At 36.6% G+C, this 18,291-nt stretch overlaps 1 protein-coding gene across 3 annotated transcripts in view; it reads right to left on the bottom strand.

Annotated features, from left to right (window-relative positions):
• The window catches only part of RPRD1A (regulation of nuclear pre-mRNA domain containing 1A), a 44,938-nt gene that overhangs the window by 11,338 nt on the left and 15,309 nt on the right, over window positions 1–18,291 (bottom strand). The window contains exon 7 of one of the 3 annotated variants that reach the window (XM_074899435.1): window positions 15,704–16,853. The exons of 1 other annotated variant lie outside the window; for it this stretch is intronic. In XM_074899435.1, coding sequence (XP_074755536.1) covers window positions 16,809–16,853 — 45 coding nt within the window. In that variant the 3' untranslated portion in view covers window positions 15,704–16,808. Of the gene's footprint in view, window positions 1–15,703; window positions 16,866–18,291 lie in introns of those variants that run through there. One more of the 3 variants, XM_074899434.1, reaches the window with a different exon arrangement.

Consider the following 18,291-nt stretch of genomic DNA (forward strand, 5'->3'; position numbering starts at 1 on the left):
AAGTAAGATTTTTCCAAGGCTTGTAATTTCATTAAATTCAGGTTGATTTTAATTAGTATATCAAAATGCATGTCCCAGACAGATGGATTTCCCCATTCCATAATACTTGAGAATTAACATGAATTACATAATCTCAATGAAAAGGTAATTTTAAAAGATTGTTTTATTACAAAATTGTTGACTGTGTTGGCAAAATTTGGTCATTGTTTGGGAAAGTTAAAATAAAGAAAACAGGGACTTAGTTACCAGGAGTATTACAAGGCTCACTTAGTTTAGATTTACCTCCATTCAACCTTAAAAGGTCCACAGTGACAAATATTAATTTATAAAATAAATTACTATTTAAAGACATTGATTTAATTAAGAGAATTTTTTACAGTACAATGATTCAAAGCATTTCATGATGTCAGATATTAGCAGCAGCTTGAAAAAAAAGATGCCTGCTTGAGGTTAAATTTGGTTTCCTTGTGTTTTATTATGTGATTACCTGGCTGAAAATTTATCCATTATAATAAACTCAAAGCTACACATTTCCAAGAGCTGCTTAAGTTACACTGAATTCTTAAGTTTCAAATCTTAGCTGACAGAATGAAGTTTTGGAGAACTCCTGATGACAAGCAATCAGGCACTTCAGAACAATTCTGACCAATTTTGCTCAAACAAATATTCAAGTTGATACTCTACACAGGCACATGAGAAATAAAGCAGAATAGTTTTGAAAATAAGAAAATAAAAACAAATTAAATGGCTGCAGGCTTAGAGATAGCTTATTAAAGTTTCAATTATTCACAAATGATCTGAAGGAAATCCAAATTAAAGGATATCAGGGTTAAATTTTAAAGGAATATTATGAATAAAAAAGGTTTGATGGTCTATTAGAGAAATCATGCCTTTAGCAATACATTTAAGAACAGTTGTGTAAAGTCTTCAGGCTCAAATATTTACTGTATCTAACAGCTGAACTGTAAAGATCGTGTATGTCAGATGCACATTCTTCACATCACATAACCCTTGCCTGCGGGTCATTACAACACCCTCAGTTCCAACTTCAGATTCCACATGTGCAACTCATCTTTCTGAAGCTAATGCTGTGGGTGTCAAACCACAAAAAAATGGAGTTTGATGTTCATTATTTAACAGAGGCAAATGGACATCTGAAAGTATGAAAATTCTGTAAAACCAAGACTACGTGTAACTATTTTGAAGATGAAAACTGAATCTGAGAATATGAAAATAACACTGCAGGTCACTAGGGAGGGGATTTATCTATAGCTAGTCAAGGGACAACTGTTTCAGATCCTTTTGTCAAAGACACATCTACATAAAGTAGAAGCATGAGACCTAGTTTTACTGAGGCAAGGCTAAGTACTAGTAGCAGTCTAATACAAGCAGCAGAGAGCTTAAAGCAGGCTAACGTATATGGCTTTTGCAACCACACTACAGAGCCACGCAGTGTTAACCTGTGAGCAAGAAAGAAAATGAATGAGAAGTGTTTGTATCAATAGTGTTTTATTGACTTGACATTATTAGCTATATATATGAAACAAAAGTAATACAGATAGAGGACCTCAACTTTCTGCTACAGGTGGGCCCAGGCTATTGACCTTGTTCATTTAAATAATCTATCAGTGTAAGTCTATCTGTGCAAAACTGGTCTTGGACATTTTGAACAAGCTCTTCAAATGTTTTGGGTTTTTTTTAAATTATGTATTTCTGTCTTTTATTTTCCCAGTTCATAAATGACTCTTATCTAACTTTACAATTCCAGACCAGTCTTACCCAAAGAGCATGTGGCTATTTCTTGCAGAAATTATTTAAAGAAAGGTTCTCAAAATAAGCCAAGAAATGCCAGGGCGTCATCCAAAGTTTCATATTACACTTGTCAACTCATTCTCACAATTTCATTAAGTAGGTTTAGAATCCATGTCTCTAAAATGGATGTTTCAAGAAGAGAATTTAGTTACAGCTCAGAAATACACATTCAGAAGCCTGATTTGCTTTAATCGTAGTTGAAAGTGCACAGCGTCACTTGAGAATTGAAACTATAGTTTATGTGACTAATAAGAATAATTATTTGTGTAAGGCAAACTGTTGATATGCTGTATGGTAATTCTGGTTTCCTCTCCTTTTGTGAGTGTGAAATAGATATTTCAAATGCAGTATTCAGTGATGGGGATGGGAGCATGGGAAAGGTAAAGGTGGAAAAGAAAAACTACACAGCAGCAGTAGATATTCTGACCTACTTCTTGAAACTGCCCCTCATATGTCCTGTGGGAATATCTCCAAGGAAAACTACCATGTATGAAGCAAGCAAACAACTGCACCCCTTCCAGAGCCAACAAGAAAGGAGAAGAATTTTCTTTTCCTAACAATGCACATAGATACAAGTTCTATCATTTAAAAAACAGTGCTTATCCTCAAGCTTTAGTATTAAAATATTATGGTGAGAAAGTTTTGTGTAAGGGAAGCAATACCAGTGGAGAGCACAGAACAATTACAGGAAAAATTCACAATTAAGAAGTCTCTAATCAAACAACCAATTTCAGGCAGCAAATTTGGCACACTCACCCATTTTTTAAATGTTTTTACCCAATTTTGAATTGCTCAAATAGCTAGTTTTATTTTATAATAAAAAGAGTGTAAAAAGAGGTTGTCAGGGCAGAAATTATGAGCAGAGAAGAAAACGCCTAGAGAGAAAGCAGGACACAGAACAAGACCATTAAAAACAGTGATTTTCAAAGTTTTCTTTCCCATTAATGAACTATTTTCCTCCCAAAAGCCTACAGCTTGCCGTAACCCCACTAATGCACATCCTTCTGTAATCTACTGATAAAAGAAAACATGTATCAGAGGTTGGCAATCATTTCTATCTAAAATGTCTTAGCTTTTTAAAGCATCTTTCATCCAATTAAGCCACCTATATTTCATTAAAAAAGCCTTTCGAATTATTATCCTGGTTTATACAGAAGCTCTAGGAGTACCTGTGGGGTTTTCTGTTTTGTAGGTCTGTGTTTCTATACAGTTGTGGATGAAGTGACCTCAGAAGATCAGGTCATCAGATGAACATAGGAAGTTAAATGTTGTTAAAGTAATTTATTACTAAGATATTTAGAAGTGAAATCACAAGTAACTCAGTAGATGTGTTACAGAGGAAAAATACAAATAATGTAGAAAATTCTTCTGTTCTTCCAATTTTCATCTAATTTTTAATAAATGTGTAATTTTGGAATGGAGTGGAACACAGGGAATAATAGTTTGCAAAGTACAGCATTTCAGATATTCCTGATAAAGATTCTAATGATTAAGATTTCTGAATATTAAGTAGGCAGTAATATCTAAACACAGTTACTCTTTTTCACTGGTTTCTTTACTGTTAATACTTAAACTAATTAGTTGGGTTTCCACAGTGTTGAAAAAAATGGGAATATACAAAGTAGTAAGTATCTTAAATTCCTTGTTTTGCCATGTGCTTCTTGCATGTCAGTATGCAAGTCTCTTAGGTACATTTTCACCAGGTACTTTACCCTGCTTTTTTTGTATGAGACGTTCCAAATTTCTCTCTCAATTATACAAAATCAACTCTCACAAACTTGATACTGTTTTAAATTTGTATCAAATGTTCCAGAGAAACACTCAGGCTGTACTTCCATTTGTACAGGTTAAAAGAAGAATCTAAAGTCTTTTAAAAAGGTGTTTTTCCTTGTTTTTCCTCAGGAAAGCATGTTGGTTTTATCAGATTTGCTGTCCAAATTGAAAAATAATTACATCTGCCTCATTGCGCTGGTGAGATGCTTCAAATTCCCTGAGAAAACAAGACCTGAAGTAACAATGCAGACTGTACCCTTGCTGCAGAAAATGGCTTACCGTTGTGGCAAACTGAATTGAACGCAAATCAAATATACATGGCTTGTAGGGCAATTTAAGAACTTTTAAAATACCTGTCCATCTCTTTTCTACTTGTTCAGTAAACCGTTAAGACTGTTCTGTCCATAAGCTCATGCTTCCAGATCTCTTGTAAACATGAGGTTTGAAAGAAAAAATAAAAATAAACTATGTCTAGAATCTGATGACTGGGACTACCAAGGGAAACAAACCCAGCAGGTCTGAACCTGCAGCTGAAGTTCAGGCAACAGCTGGACTGACTGGCTGGCACAGCAAAACCAGCCTGTCAGGACATATTTTAAGATTTCTGGTCTGCTGGACATGATCAGTTGCAGGGTAGAGTAAGAGTTTATGAAGAACATAAATGTCCTCTGGGTATATGTTTCCAGCCTGCTGTGAGGTAGAGGGGCTTGAGTATTAGGCCTGGGTACACCACTTTGCTTTCACTCTGCAGTGCAACCATCATGCAAAAGGGAAACATTTCCCCCCATGTAGGAGGAGAGACATGATAATGAACAACACTAAATCCAAGGTACACTTATGGTAAATGATGATTTAACCATGACTTATAATAAAATATAAAGATTTGCACCCAAACTTAAGATAGCATCTGAAAGAGTGACCATAAAAGTCACGATGCATTCAAATTTTTTTTTTTTTTTTTTAATTTTTTTAAAGGGCTCTCCTTGTAAAGCCAAAGGTAATTTCTCTACTGGCACCCTGCAAACCCACCTGTGAGTGAAAAAAAATTAAGCTAGCCAGGTACTGCAAGCCTTAAAGGATTTAGTAGCCCAAGTGAGTCCCTCAGTGACTCCCAGACAGCTCTGGCATGTCCTTGATACTGCAACATAGCAAGAGGAGCGTCTGCTCAGAGAGGGCAAGTAACTGCTGATGGCACAGAGAGCACAACTATCTCCACCTTTCACAGCCAGAAAGAACAAACTACAAAACCATGATTTTGCCACTGTTCAGGGAAGTTGAGTTGCTCAGATCTACGTTATTGAGTCAAGAAAACGGGGCCAAATAAAACCAGCAAGAACCCCCTCCCTGCAGTCATTCATATGTAGGTTGAAATCTGTAGCTGTGTAGGGCATATTTCATTATGTTTCCAGAGCAACTGAATTCTGTAGGAGAAAGTTCATTGTGCAATGTGACAAAAAGCTGCGTGATGTAGCATAAAAGCATGCTAGGTGCTCAAATTTTGGAAGAAAAAATACTGTTAAACACATATGTGCCATGAAAAAATAGGCATCATGCTGTAATAAACAGGTCTGTATGCAGCAGCATAAGATAAAGCTCCTCAGCCATTAAACATTTTTGTGGGCCGTGTAGAACATGTCTCATGCGGAAATTGTTTAAATGCAAGTTTGGACCTCGCAAAGTTGTCACAGTTGTACAGTATCCCTCCCTCCTGCTACAGCATGGAGAGCTTGCTTGCTGTCCCTCACAACAGTTAGTCTGCACACTTACATTTTTCACTGATAGCTTTGTTTTTATTGGAGCTCTAATGAAACTCAGTATTTTCCAGAAACTTTCTCCTACTGAAACGTGGGCATTGGCTCACATGCAGAAAAGAAATTTGCTCTATATCTTAAATCACATAATACAATTATGATTTCTTAAATTAACAAATACATATTTAAATGCTAAGCCTTTATCAATTACATTGAAAGATGCAAATGGGGAGTCTGTGCTCAACATTTTATAACTGAAGATACCTAAAATCTAGATTATACATCTTGGTCTTTATTACTTTTGGTATTTTTAAGAGTAGTTTCTGTAAAGTCTATTGCTCTTTCAGTTATTACCTAAGTGAATGTCATCTATTCAGAGACCAGAAGACAATGAATACTTACGTAAGAGGTAACTCCAAAACTGAAGTTCAAGTGACCAAGATTATTCTACAGCCCACATATGGTATTACCCTCAGAAGCCTAAGAATTATTGCTTACTGTTTAACAGAAGCGTCTTTTGAGTATGTACAATTTTTCTGATCACGTTGCATGAAAAGAACATCAATTTTCCACTGACTACAGTGGCTGTTATGCAGCATGGCTTCAAGGATTTGGGGCTAGGATATTTGCCAAGTCATACATGCATATGCAGACTGCGGAGGACATGAATGGAAAAAATGAGGTGCTCCTAGACAGCACAGTGACATGAAGCTTCTCCATCTTGAACCAAAAGATTTGGAAAAAAAATATGCTAATAATCATATTATGTTTTGCATATACATCAAACCAACAATTTTCAACTACCTGGCTTGAAAGCAGTTGCACGATCCTTTGGAGTCCAAATTTATTAACACTGATTAGCCCAATAATAATAAAGCAGCACCCCTCTAAGACTCAAGGATTAGCACCAAGTGTAACAGCTCTACTGGAGTATGGGTTGAGAATAAAGGAAGATCTTGGTGTTGCACAGAACTGGCCTGGATTATTCTCTCTGCAAAAGGCTTAAGACACTCACCAGCCAGAATGTAAAAAAAAAAATAATTTTAAAAAAAATGTCAAGGTGCTTCTTTCTAGAAATGCTGAGAACATGGGTACAAAATGGCTGCAGAAGAAACAGCCCATTACATTTCCAAAGGCAGTAGGATGATTTTTGCTTACAAGCATGGCAGCAAGAGAATACACTGACAATCCACATAAATTACAAGTGAGAAGCTAGCCAGAAAATCGAGTAGTGGTTTAAAAACTACTTTCTGGAGGATAACCTAGTCACATTAAATTTCTCATTGCTGTGTTTTATGACAGAATGAGAAATTAAATCCAGAAAATCAGGAATTATTAGTTCTCGAGAGGAACACATTGTCTGAAAAAATTCTTGCAGGTTTCCCAGAACCAAACCAGCATGTAGTGACTAAACTTTCTGCTTTTGGTTTGTACCTGCATCATTGTTTGTGCTTTATTCCACAATCTTTTAGCCTTAGGATAAAAAGGCTTTGAGATAACTTTGCTGAACAAGAACACCTGATTTCTTCCACAGATAATAAGTAGGGACTTTCCATTCCTACATCTTCAGATAATGACATAGCTAAGTACAGTAGCTGTGGTATGTTCAAGAGAGCAAATTACTATGTGTACATGTAGACAGAATTTAATTCTCTTTACAGAGGTTGCATTTAATATCATCTTATGTCAAATGATGGGTTTCTCCACTGGAAATGGCACTCAATTCACTACACAACCTGTGACAGCAAGGACAAGAAATGTCTGGCTTTCAAGATGGCATGGTAAATTGTTTTGCTAAACAGTCAGTGTACACAATACTAATTACAGTGGTACAGCTTCTACATCTAAATTGTTTAAAACTAAGTGTTTAATGTACGACTGGTTTAAAAAACAGCAGCAACAAAAGTCTCTACCACCATAGAAAAGCTTTCCTAGGGCAGAAGGCAGAAAATGGGGAAAGAGAAAAACACAATTTACTGGCACCAATGCAGCATCTGTCGCTTATGTTGGTTATTATGGAATCATAGATGAGTGAAAGACTGAAAACGTATAGCTGGAAGCTACCCATCAAATATCAGTTTAACTAAGCCCCTGATTTTTTCTGGATGCCAAATAATTATCAGTATCTGAGCGGCCAAATACTCCAGAATAAGGCCACCATGTTTTGACCACAGTTCACTATGGCTGATGGATGTCAATTACCTTCATCAGAAAACAGGTAACTTAAAATGGGAGATTTTATGTTTTTTATAGAATACATCTAGAATTAAACCAGGTTTCACCTTGATACTTGGAACTCTTAGGCAATGAATAGCACCAGACTGAGCTTCAGCTTCACAGGAAACAACTGATATCCTATCTACTGCCCCTGCAGAATCATTCCTCCTACTCCGGTAGATACTGGTAAGCTAAAAATGAATTACATTAAAACTGTGTGTTTGAGACATCTCAGCTTTAACACCTGGGGGAGTTATACTGTCTGCTCAGTCTTCTGCCTTCTATTATCTTCATGATCAAAGGGCTCGCATTTACTGAGATCAGGACAGCTCTGAGGCTTGTTTTTAAAGACATTACAAGGAGCTCAGCACTCCACATAAAATCCAAGAACTTGTTTACAGGCACAACTCTGTAACAAACTAATGATGTTGTCCCTCTACCTCCTTTGGTGTCTGATGAATGAAGTATTTGGGCCAGAGTAAAATGAACCTTTTCTGAATGCTACTGACTGAAGAGAAATAAGGGATGAAAATACATACATAATTAGGAGTGGAAAGGGGTAATGAGAACCTAACATTTGAGAAACTAGAGCAAAGTATCTACTTGACCTCTAGGACCAGCCAGATGTAAATGTTGCTTCTGTAGCCTTCTTCACTTGTTTTGTTACTTTTGACATGTTGTTAATGTACCTTTTCCAAACACAAATCTTTTGAATAGTGGAACTCAAAGCTCAAATGCTTATCTCTAACTTTCAAATCTGTGTCTTTCAAAACTCACTCCCTCTCTTGCAATGTAATAAGTAACAAAGCAACCACTACACATTTCCTATTCCCAAATTCTTCATGCAGCAGAGCTTTAAAACCATTCCACGTGCCAACTGCAAAAATGAATCTCCACATGTGGTTTACAGGGCCTCAAAGACAGAGCAGCATACAAAAGTGTGGTTTGGATGCATGGGGAGAAGGAGTGAAAAAACCAAACCAACCAACAAAAAACCACAAAGGGAAACATTTAACTTGCAGGAAGATCAAAAGCATAATTTTACAGTGATCTCCATTAATTAACACTGGCCTACAATTAAATCAAAGACTCGCAGAATAGCTTCAAATACTTCAGGACTTGTGCTAAGTCACAAAATACTGATTAATACTCCAGCCCTCTGGTGCACATCTACTGTAACTTCTTTAATTATTTTAAAAAGCATGTGGCATTCTTCCTCCTTCTCAGCTTCCTCCCTCACACCCACTTACAAATGATGCATATACTATGGCAAACCCAGCTATGGAGAACTGGTATCTTTTGCACCAAGAAACCAGTCTGATTCATGGAGATAAGGCTGGGGCCAGATAATGCTGTTAACAGTAATTTATCTCCTCAGAGTCCTTATTTTGTCCACTAACAAAAATGTAAAACATATTTGTCTCTTATGTTCCCTGAATTTTCTGTCTAAAAAGTCACAGTACATTCCTCTTCTGCCTGTGCCCCTCAAAAATATCATTCTCATTGGTTTAAAAAGTGTTGTGTTTTGTTTTTTAATTTGGTAGTGTAGAAGTGTGGAAAAACAAGTTACTAAAAATCCTTCTTGACATTTAGACAACAAAGTGTTCCAAATATTCCCATTTGTATATGTTCCTTCCCATTTATCTACTGAAACTCTTCAATTTGAAAAGGTTTTGACAGCCGATTTTTCTTCATTTTCTTGATGAAGCAGTGTACTTTTGTTGATAATGGTGAAAACAGGGGTTTTTAATTAATTTGAATTCATAATGTATTTCCAAATTACCAGACCACTGAGAATTTAGAACTTGCTGTAAGGTCAATTTCACGGATGAAGAAAACTAAACAGAAAGGTGCTTTTGTGAAAAACAAAAAAGAATTTAAACCTAATAGCAAATCAGGCAAGAAAATAAAGCAGCTAATGATGTTGGAGAGAACAGCTCAAAACACTGGCTCTTCAGACTAATACTTTCAGAGCAATTTTGTTTCAATCTTATTATCATATGCAAATTATTTTACACCCTCAACAGTACCATTTATTCAAGATGAGGCAGCACAGTGGTGAAAAGACGTCCTGTGAATGATGATGCTATTTGATTCCTATAAAGAAGTGGCTAAACATCCTAACTCCACCCCAGTTAGCCCAATTCTCCACCCTACAGTAACCTCCTCCCCGCCTCCAACTCTCCTCTCCCTATCCCAATATCCCTTGATGTCTTCTACATTGTCCAGCTATACTTGTGGCAAAGAGCAGTGGAGGTTATAGCTGGTTCCACACTACACAGGCTGACTGGATAGCAGACTAGAGGGAGAAGAGATACTGAAGCATTCCTTTGGGCCTCTCTTCTATCTACTTATTTACAAAACCAATTTTATCACACTTTTAAGGAACTGTATTGTTTCCCTGTCAAATGAAAGAAGACTTGATAGACTGGCAGCATGACCACCACAGTCAAGTCTCCCAAGAAATCAGACTAGCACAATACCTAATAAGCCTTCTAGAACAGCAGTCCACGCTCTCCTCTTCCACCAATCACTGCCAGCAGTAGCTGAGAAGTGTCAGAAAAATGTTTTGCCCTCTCTAATCAAGACAACTTAATGCACTATTTATCTCAGAGATAAATCTTCTTACTATAATAGAATTAATTTCTAAGACAACATTCATCTACAGAATTTATACATCATCCTATTTCCCTGCATTCTGTTTCTCCTTATTTCCATCATTTACCTTCAGCACTTCAGATTTTGGCAGTGGAAAAACTTTACCAACAACCCCAAAGTAGACTAATTCAGAATCCTTTTACTTTTGGCAGAACCGAAAAACATCACAACTCTTTCAGACTGAATCCATAAGTAAATGTACTGTGACCATTCCTTTGGTCTAGAATTAAATTTTAAGGCAAGTGTAAGGACCACTTCACCCCCTTATCAGGTGATGGTGAGAACTCCTGTGCAAAGAACTCCTTCCATTTCTCCCCAGATAAGATACTAATTCTCAGCAAGCACAACTGATGCGGAATACATTGTTTCCACACTGTTGCTGAAACAACTCTCCCAATTGCTCTTTCACTGTTCCGTTACACCTGCCAGAATAACTAATGCATTCAGCTTCAAAAGACAGTCAATAAAGACAGCTGGTGTTTTTACAGTGTTCTCAACTATGTTTTAGTTCATGGCTTCCAAGGTGTTCTCCCCTCCCCTGCATACACCTGTACCATACTAGGCTCAATCAGGGAAATTTAGGTATTAAGAAAATAATCCAGCTTCTAAAACAACCCATTTTGAAATAAAGTGCTAGGAGAAAACCCATAAAAAAAGTTTTTGTGTGTGCATGTGTATAAACATATACATGATCATAAATCTCAGCTTCCAATTCCAATCAATACAAGAACAACCAGGTAGTTGTAGCACTGTGTGAAAGCCCTGCAAGTTCTCCTCCTCCCATTCCCCCCCCACCCTCAGCATTTTGGTTCAGAGTACACACCTTGTGTGTGTTTCAGTACCGAGGTAAGCCTTTCAGCTTGGCTCCTCCAGGGAAAAAAGCTATTATTATTCTTGGAGATTAGTTTTCAGAATCAGGCCAGTATTAACTAAACTACAGTTGCTACCAACTGAAAGGAAACTTTATTCAAAACGCTGCATTTCACTTGCATGCTTTAACTGAAAAATAAAGACTTTTTTATGAACTGGATGCTTCAGGAACAGTAACAACACTGGATGAAAGTTTTCTTTAAATGCTGTCTCATAAGACAAGCTAGTTGTTGTCCACTTGTAGACTGTTTCCTTGCTATACACATGCAAATTCTTCAAAAAGGTTATCAGCCCTGTCCACAAATGCACAAGTGCTACTATGTTCTGTATCAGATTTTATACAATTCACTTTTTCTGTCTAAGGCTATGCTGGCTTTAAGTGGAAACATCGAAAGTTTGTAACTGAGACAGAATGAAATCTGCTTTGTATTGTTTCAGCAAGGCTGAGAGAAAAAGCAAGCTGATGTTCTAGCCACTTCTTTCTTCTGTCAAGATTCACAGAAGCACTTCTTGTCAGCCCTTCCAACCAACCAGTCAAATGATTATCAGAAATTCAGCAAAACATTTAACTACCGATATAGGTCATAGTGAAGAGTAACTTGAGTGTAGTCCTTCCTTTTAACTTCATAGAGAAGCTTGTTAGACAAAGATTTATTTTAAAATTTTGATTTTAGTGGCGTCAGAAAAATTTTCCAAGTGTAACTTTTGAGTACCAGCGTAACAGCACAGGCTTCAATTAGGACAAAATTTAAAGAGAATGCTAAGGAGCACAGGCTTTAAGTCAAACAGAATTATCTTCAAATACACATGGGGGCTTATTCTCCTGTTAAACAAAACTACCAGAAGACTAATCCAGCTACCGGTTGCTAAAGCAACAGCTCTCTATACAGGTTGTTTATACAAGTAATCTCAAATTGCAGAACAGACTTTTCTGATAGCTTCCTCTTCCCTTTTCCCTTCCATCCATGTTTTCTTTTTTGAAACTTGATTTCAAATGCTTTCTCTGTAAGTCTCAAACTGAGGAGAAAGCCCAATGTTTAGTCTGTGTAGTTACCACCAGTCATTGCAGTGTAGTCTTAGATTTCTGGAGTTTACAGCTGCTTCAACAAACAATTCCAAAAGCAAGTTTCCAGTTACAGGAGGGACACAAGAAGGGTTTATAGTTCTGCTGACTTTGTATTCAGAATACAGATTAAAAAATATGGTTTTAAAATTTAATAGGTCTAGCAACACAAACGTCAGAATTTTAAAAAGCCTAAACAGCAACAATATTGCTGTGGAAAATTAAAGCTTGCAGAAAAGGTGGTCTTAACTTGAAAGACTACATTGCTACTACTGACATAAATAGGTGCTACACTTTCAGTATTTCTTACATCCCAGTCCTTACACCCATTTCTTATATCCATTTTTTTCTTTTTCTTCCAGCAAACATCTGAATAAAGCAAAGGGAACATCTGCTGCAGAAAGCACCAGTCACTTACTAATCTACAGCTGTCCTTCAAAAACTTAAGTTCTAGATAGAGTACTGATTATTACATTTTCAATTTCCCATCATCTCAGATGTTTGCACAAAAAATTAATCCATTACATACCTGCAAAACTTGTTCTTCTGAGGATGACACAAATAGATCCATTCATTTTGGTTAAGAGTATAAAGTTTTTGGCTTGCAACAGCCAGGAGGAACATTCTGTCTAAGTGTCTCAGGAACAACAGAAAGTCCTACCTAGGTAAGACCAGCATCTTCTCTTGATATTTTTATCACAAGGAATTCAAATGGTACCTCAAGGGTATTAAAGTACCTAGTATTTTGTGCACACACACACACACACCCCACCCCACCCCCAATAAAAAGTATTGGGTAAGCTGCAGCAAAGGTTAAAAAAAAACAAAACAAAACAAAACAAACAAACCTTCACAAATATGGGTGAAATTGGTAAAAGGTTTTATAAATACAGAAGTCATAATATTTTTATTACGCTGTTTCAAAAACAGCATCTTCAGTGTGACAAGAAATGCCTTAAAACATGATGAATCAAAGCAAAAAGTTATTATTTTACAAGGATGTGCTAAGTACAACCTACAACCTGCCCAATCTCTTAGAAAAGCCAGGATTTATACTCAAATATTTGGCAATTCAATTTAGAAAGTGGAAGTCTTCAAGTGTTTCTGTTGCTCTGAATGATAACATAGAACTCTGAAATCTAATAGTCTTTCAGGTACAAACTGGGAAACTATGTACCATGGAATCTGAGGCTGCAGTGGTTAAGTTACAAGATAAAAAAAGGGATATTTATTGCTCATGTACAGAGAGGTTATAAGCTTGTTATAAGAAATGAGGCATTATTCTCATAAAATGGGTACAGCACAGAGGAACAAAATGCACTGACCACTTGACTTTGTTTTGCTGTGTTTGACATAAGGGCTGGTGTTCTCCACCCCAGTCGAGCAAATTGCTTCTACAAAACTTAACCATTGCAACTGTACCTCCTGTCACTGAAAAAAATACTCACGGAAACAAAAGAATCACCACATTGAAAAGACAGGTTAGCAACCTGTAAGCATGCTTAACAAGCCTACTGCTATTGCACGCAAGAGACACAACTTGTGCCTTATTTTAAACATCCCCTCATATTAACTTCTAACCTAATAAACCTTATGGAGAGATGAGTATTGCAGTGATTGCTTAATTCTCCCCAGTCATCTTCAGGTAGATAATTCAAACTACTAAGCTTACTGAAGTTTAGGGTGTGGGGGGGTGTGTGTGTTGGGGTTGTTTGGTTAGTTTTGGGATTTTTTTAAACACACAGAAACCCCCCCAGTGACTATATTCACGTTCATAAACAACTTGCACTGTGTAACTCAACTTTAAGATGAATAGAGCATTTTCACTACACAAAGCATCTCAAATGGTCATTCAAAGTCAGCCTACGAGCAAGGGCTTTGAACCATTCTACACAAATCTCTAAGCATAGGGGCCTGTTTCTGAATCACATTCCATTTAGTGCAGGGCAGGATGGGGAGAACTAGCATGAAGAGAATCAGTCCATTAGAGATCCTCAGCCTACATTTCCCTCTTGATGGCTGCTGTGTACATTTCTCTGAAAAAAGTGAAAGTTACTTGAAACTGGACCACTAAACAAATAAAATAATTCTGGCAAAGACTGTTCCCTTTTTTATCATAAAGAGATCCACAGCCATATTCTCCTCAGCCCAAGAATATCTAGATCAATTCAAACACCTCTTTGAGTAGAAGTCATATACTCCTTGAACTGGAAGCACTGTCAACCCAGCTTCAATTTCTGAAGCTGTAATACTGAACATAAATCCATGCAATGGTTCATAATGTCAAGAGATCACTTTTTGGTATCACTATTCACAGGCAGTCTTTTGCTGACAAGCATCGATCAGAAGACCTTAAATACTCAAAACAGTCCTGATGAGTATGGATGAACCTTAATGCCCACTTATTTCCCAGCTACTGGTTCTGTAATCATTGCACTATTAGCAGCAGGTACAGCACAGCTCAGTTCTAACTCAAGATTAACTTGAACTACTGTGGTGCTGGCACATTTAGGGAGTTATAGATTTCTTACAATGCACAAACTCCACCCCGTAACAAAAAGCAGTGTAGGATTTATGCCACAAATCAATTTTCCTCAACTTCAAACAAATCTCAGCAAAATACTTTAGCTGATCAGCTGCAAGGTTATGAAGAAATTAATACCAATTATTTTAAGAGGACTTGAAAAATATGAAGCATGACTGCAGGTATTTCATTAAGTTCGTCTGGCACTGACAGAAATAAACTGGCATACAAAGGTACTAGGTAAGCATAAAGGGTCTAAAGAAAAAAAAAAACAAACAGCAAGAAAAGCACTACAGCATGTAATAATAATAAAACCATGGTGGTGGGAAACAGCAGATAACAGCACTGATCCAGTCTTGCACCGAGAAACAAAACCTGAACACAAGAGGCCTGTTATACCACTGCTATCCCTGAATTCTTTGCTGAACATTTTTGTCTGCATTTGAAATCATTAAGCTGGAACTGAACAGAAAGAACCTCACAAAAACCCTTTCACTCCAGAGCTACACTAGCATGACTAACTGCTTGCTGTTTATCCCTAAAAATCCCATGACAAAAATCAAACCCTTTAGGAAGACAAGTCAAGCTATATTGAGCTATAAAGCTCAACCATGAAATAAAAATGCATTGATCATATAATATTCTCTCAACATGCTAAGAAACCACAATTATAACCAGATGTGTGAGTGTAAGGATATGAATATTGTTTATATAGCTGCAGAAAATAAGGAATGCAAGATGGCAAAATCACCGATAAGCATCTTAATTAAATGCAAGCTGTTAAAACACAGCAGGTCTCCCAGAGTAGCAAAAACTCACAAGAAGTTGGATTTAGCGACAACATGTTCCCCAATTTAAGGTGGTAAATTGATAGAAACACTATGTAAGAAACTGGGTCATCACTAAGTGCAGTGATGCTACATTTTTCTGTAATAAAGGTGAGAAGAGGCTGTAGTTTTTCTAGAAAAAGGACATATGATCCCTTGCCCACACTTGTTAATAAGTCATGTAGGATTCTGAACTATCAAAGACTTTATTTGAAATTTAGTAAGAGTTTATTTACCCTATAATCAATGATACTGTGGAAGAGGCAAAAGTATAGCAATATGAAAAAACAATAAATCAAGTACTTCTCCTGTTCATGTCATTTCTGTATTTTTAAGGCCACGTTAATTCTAGAATATCTACAGGACAGTCTTTATCAAAAGGAGATAAGCATACCCAGATGTGAATTTATGTGTATCTAATTCTGTTCCTCTTTTTATCAGCCTTCGGTGAGATCAACAGATCAACCAACATTTCTATTCAAAAACTAGGGGACGGGCAGAGAGGTGGGAACAGGACACAACGAGGAAGCAGAAAGGGAGGGGTTGGCCAAGGCAGCAGAAAACAGGAATGGATATTAGTCCTCAAACTTCTCAGAAAAAAGGGTACCTACAAGTCTTCTTGCAAAAATTTCCATTTTCTCCAGCAGATAGAATCACATCTACCTATAAATCCTATACAAGTTTCCAGATACAGCTACAGTATGCTAAACCTTAAAATATTTATACTACTTTGAAATTTACAGAAGTGAAGGGAAAATACTCTTTAGGACAATCCTAAATTTGAGATGGGCTCTAAAGGGGCATAAGAGCAATTATAAAATACATCTTCTCTGTTACCTACATAAAATGTAAAATAGATGTACATTAATAAAGCAAAAGTTCTTTATTGTGCTTGTGAAGGACAAGTTCTGCATCCATCACTTCTCATTTCTGATGTTCATGTAAACCCAACAGCTAGAGTATAAGTTAAAAAGAGAAAGTCTGAAAGTCTTGTTTTCACAGCTCCTTCCTTTTGGTAATGGCAGCTTTCAATGCAAGTGACACCCAAACTTCTGTATTTGGAATTTCAAATGGTTTAACTGGAAGGACTTGAGTTTTAGCAATGTGAAAATTTTAATCTTCAAGAAAAAGGAATGACACTGGATAGCTACTTATCCACCTCAGGCATAAACGCAGTAATGTTTGTGAGAATATAGATGAAAATAGCAGAGGTTTGGTACGAGTAGTTACAGAATTCCTCCTCTTCAGTTTTCAAAAACAACAGACAATACAAGATTTTGATTCTTAAATTTATTTTTAGCAGGATGTGTGTACTAATGGATGGTGACATCATTAGAAGATAGGTCCATGTCCACCACCTGCAACAGAAGCTAGACAGATGTTAAAGAAAACAATTTAAGAGTTAAAAGATGACACTACTTACCCAGAGCAGACTTATGAAAGTCACCTACTAAGCAGTACAGTTAGCTTTTGATGCAGACATGATAGCTTATATTATTTATCTGTTGTCAAAATTTCCTGTCAAGATTTAATGCATACATTACCTTGATTTTGATGGGAATCATGCACTTCTGTGTAGAAATAACTATCAGAGAAACTTTTATTCTTAAAACACTACTTATGGAAAGATTGGTTATTTGAAGTTACTTACCTGTAAATTTTATTCAGAAGATAAAAAGAGCTGCTAATTTAGGTCTAAAGCTCCCATCTAAAGTTTAAAGTTAGCAAGAATTCTCTGGGAACTCAAATTCTAATACTGTTAAACCAGGTCAACAGCAGGTAACATTTCTAGATTCCACTAAGAATACAACCACTTGTTTCTTACCATACTTGGGTGTCTGACAACAGTAAGGTAGGATCTCAGCTATATGCTCACAGATTGATGATACTAATTCAAAAAGACTCACTATGTTACAACCCAGAGACCATGTTATACTCAAAAACAAAAGTCAACAGCTGGAACTCTAACAAAGGAAACAAGCTTGTCTAGAACAAATTAATTTAACCAGAAATTGAACCTGGGTAGCAAAACCTAGGGACAGACAGTTCAGTGCTGTATCAAATGAGAAGCTAAGAAGCAAGGCTCAAACTGATGTCTGGTATTTCCTAAGACTGTAAAACCCAGAATCTTTGCTTCAGAAAAATGCAACTGCCTACAGGTATCTGGCATTTACATCAGAAGATAACCCTTTCTTAAAAAAAAAAAGAAGAAAAAGATAAACTAAGTCTGTTGGCCCTTCAGACAGTATCATGAAGACATCCTGATCTTACATTTCAAAACTTCAGACTGTTTATCAGCCTGCACTTCCCAAATAAAAAGGCACTACTGATAGTGAGCATAAAGTCACTCATTTTAACACAAGTTTAGAAATTTCATTTTAAGGTTCTTGTACTTTACATTCTCTCGGTTCATAGCGCCTTATTAGTAGCCTGGGCTGACACGATCTCGGCTCATAGTTCTTTATTAGTAACCTGCATATATACCACACTGATTGTCCTAAAAACATTCCTAACAGTATACCTCAATATCCTAGGACTTCATCTGTTCAAAACAGACTATTACAGATATTGGAGACTATCTCCTGATTTTTAAAGACAGACATCTGAAACCAGTCCAAAACTGGAAGTGTGCTGTATTAGAATGAGATTCTTTAACAGTTTAAATAATTCAGCCAAGAAATCCAGTTTTAATTACCATGACAGCCTGGAAACATGCAACTGTTTTCTCTTACAGTTATGAACTGTTTGATCTAGTAATACTGGGAAATTAAACTGGTTTGTATTTGTTGAAAACAA

This window comes from Athene noctua, chromosome 2 (assembly GCF_965140245.1).
Source record: "Athene noctua chromosome 2, bAthNoc1.hap1.1, whole genome shotgun sequence".
NCBI classification, from domain to species: Eukaryota; Metazoa; Chordata; class Aves; order Strigiformes; family Strigidae; genus Athene; species Athene noctua.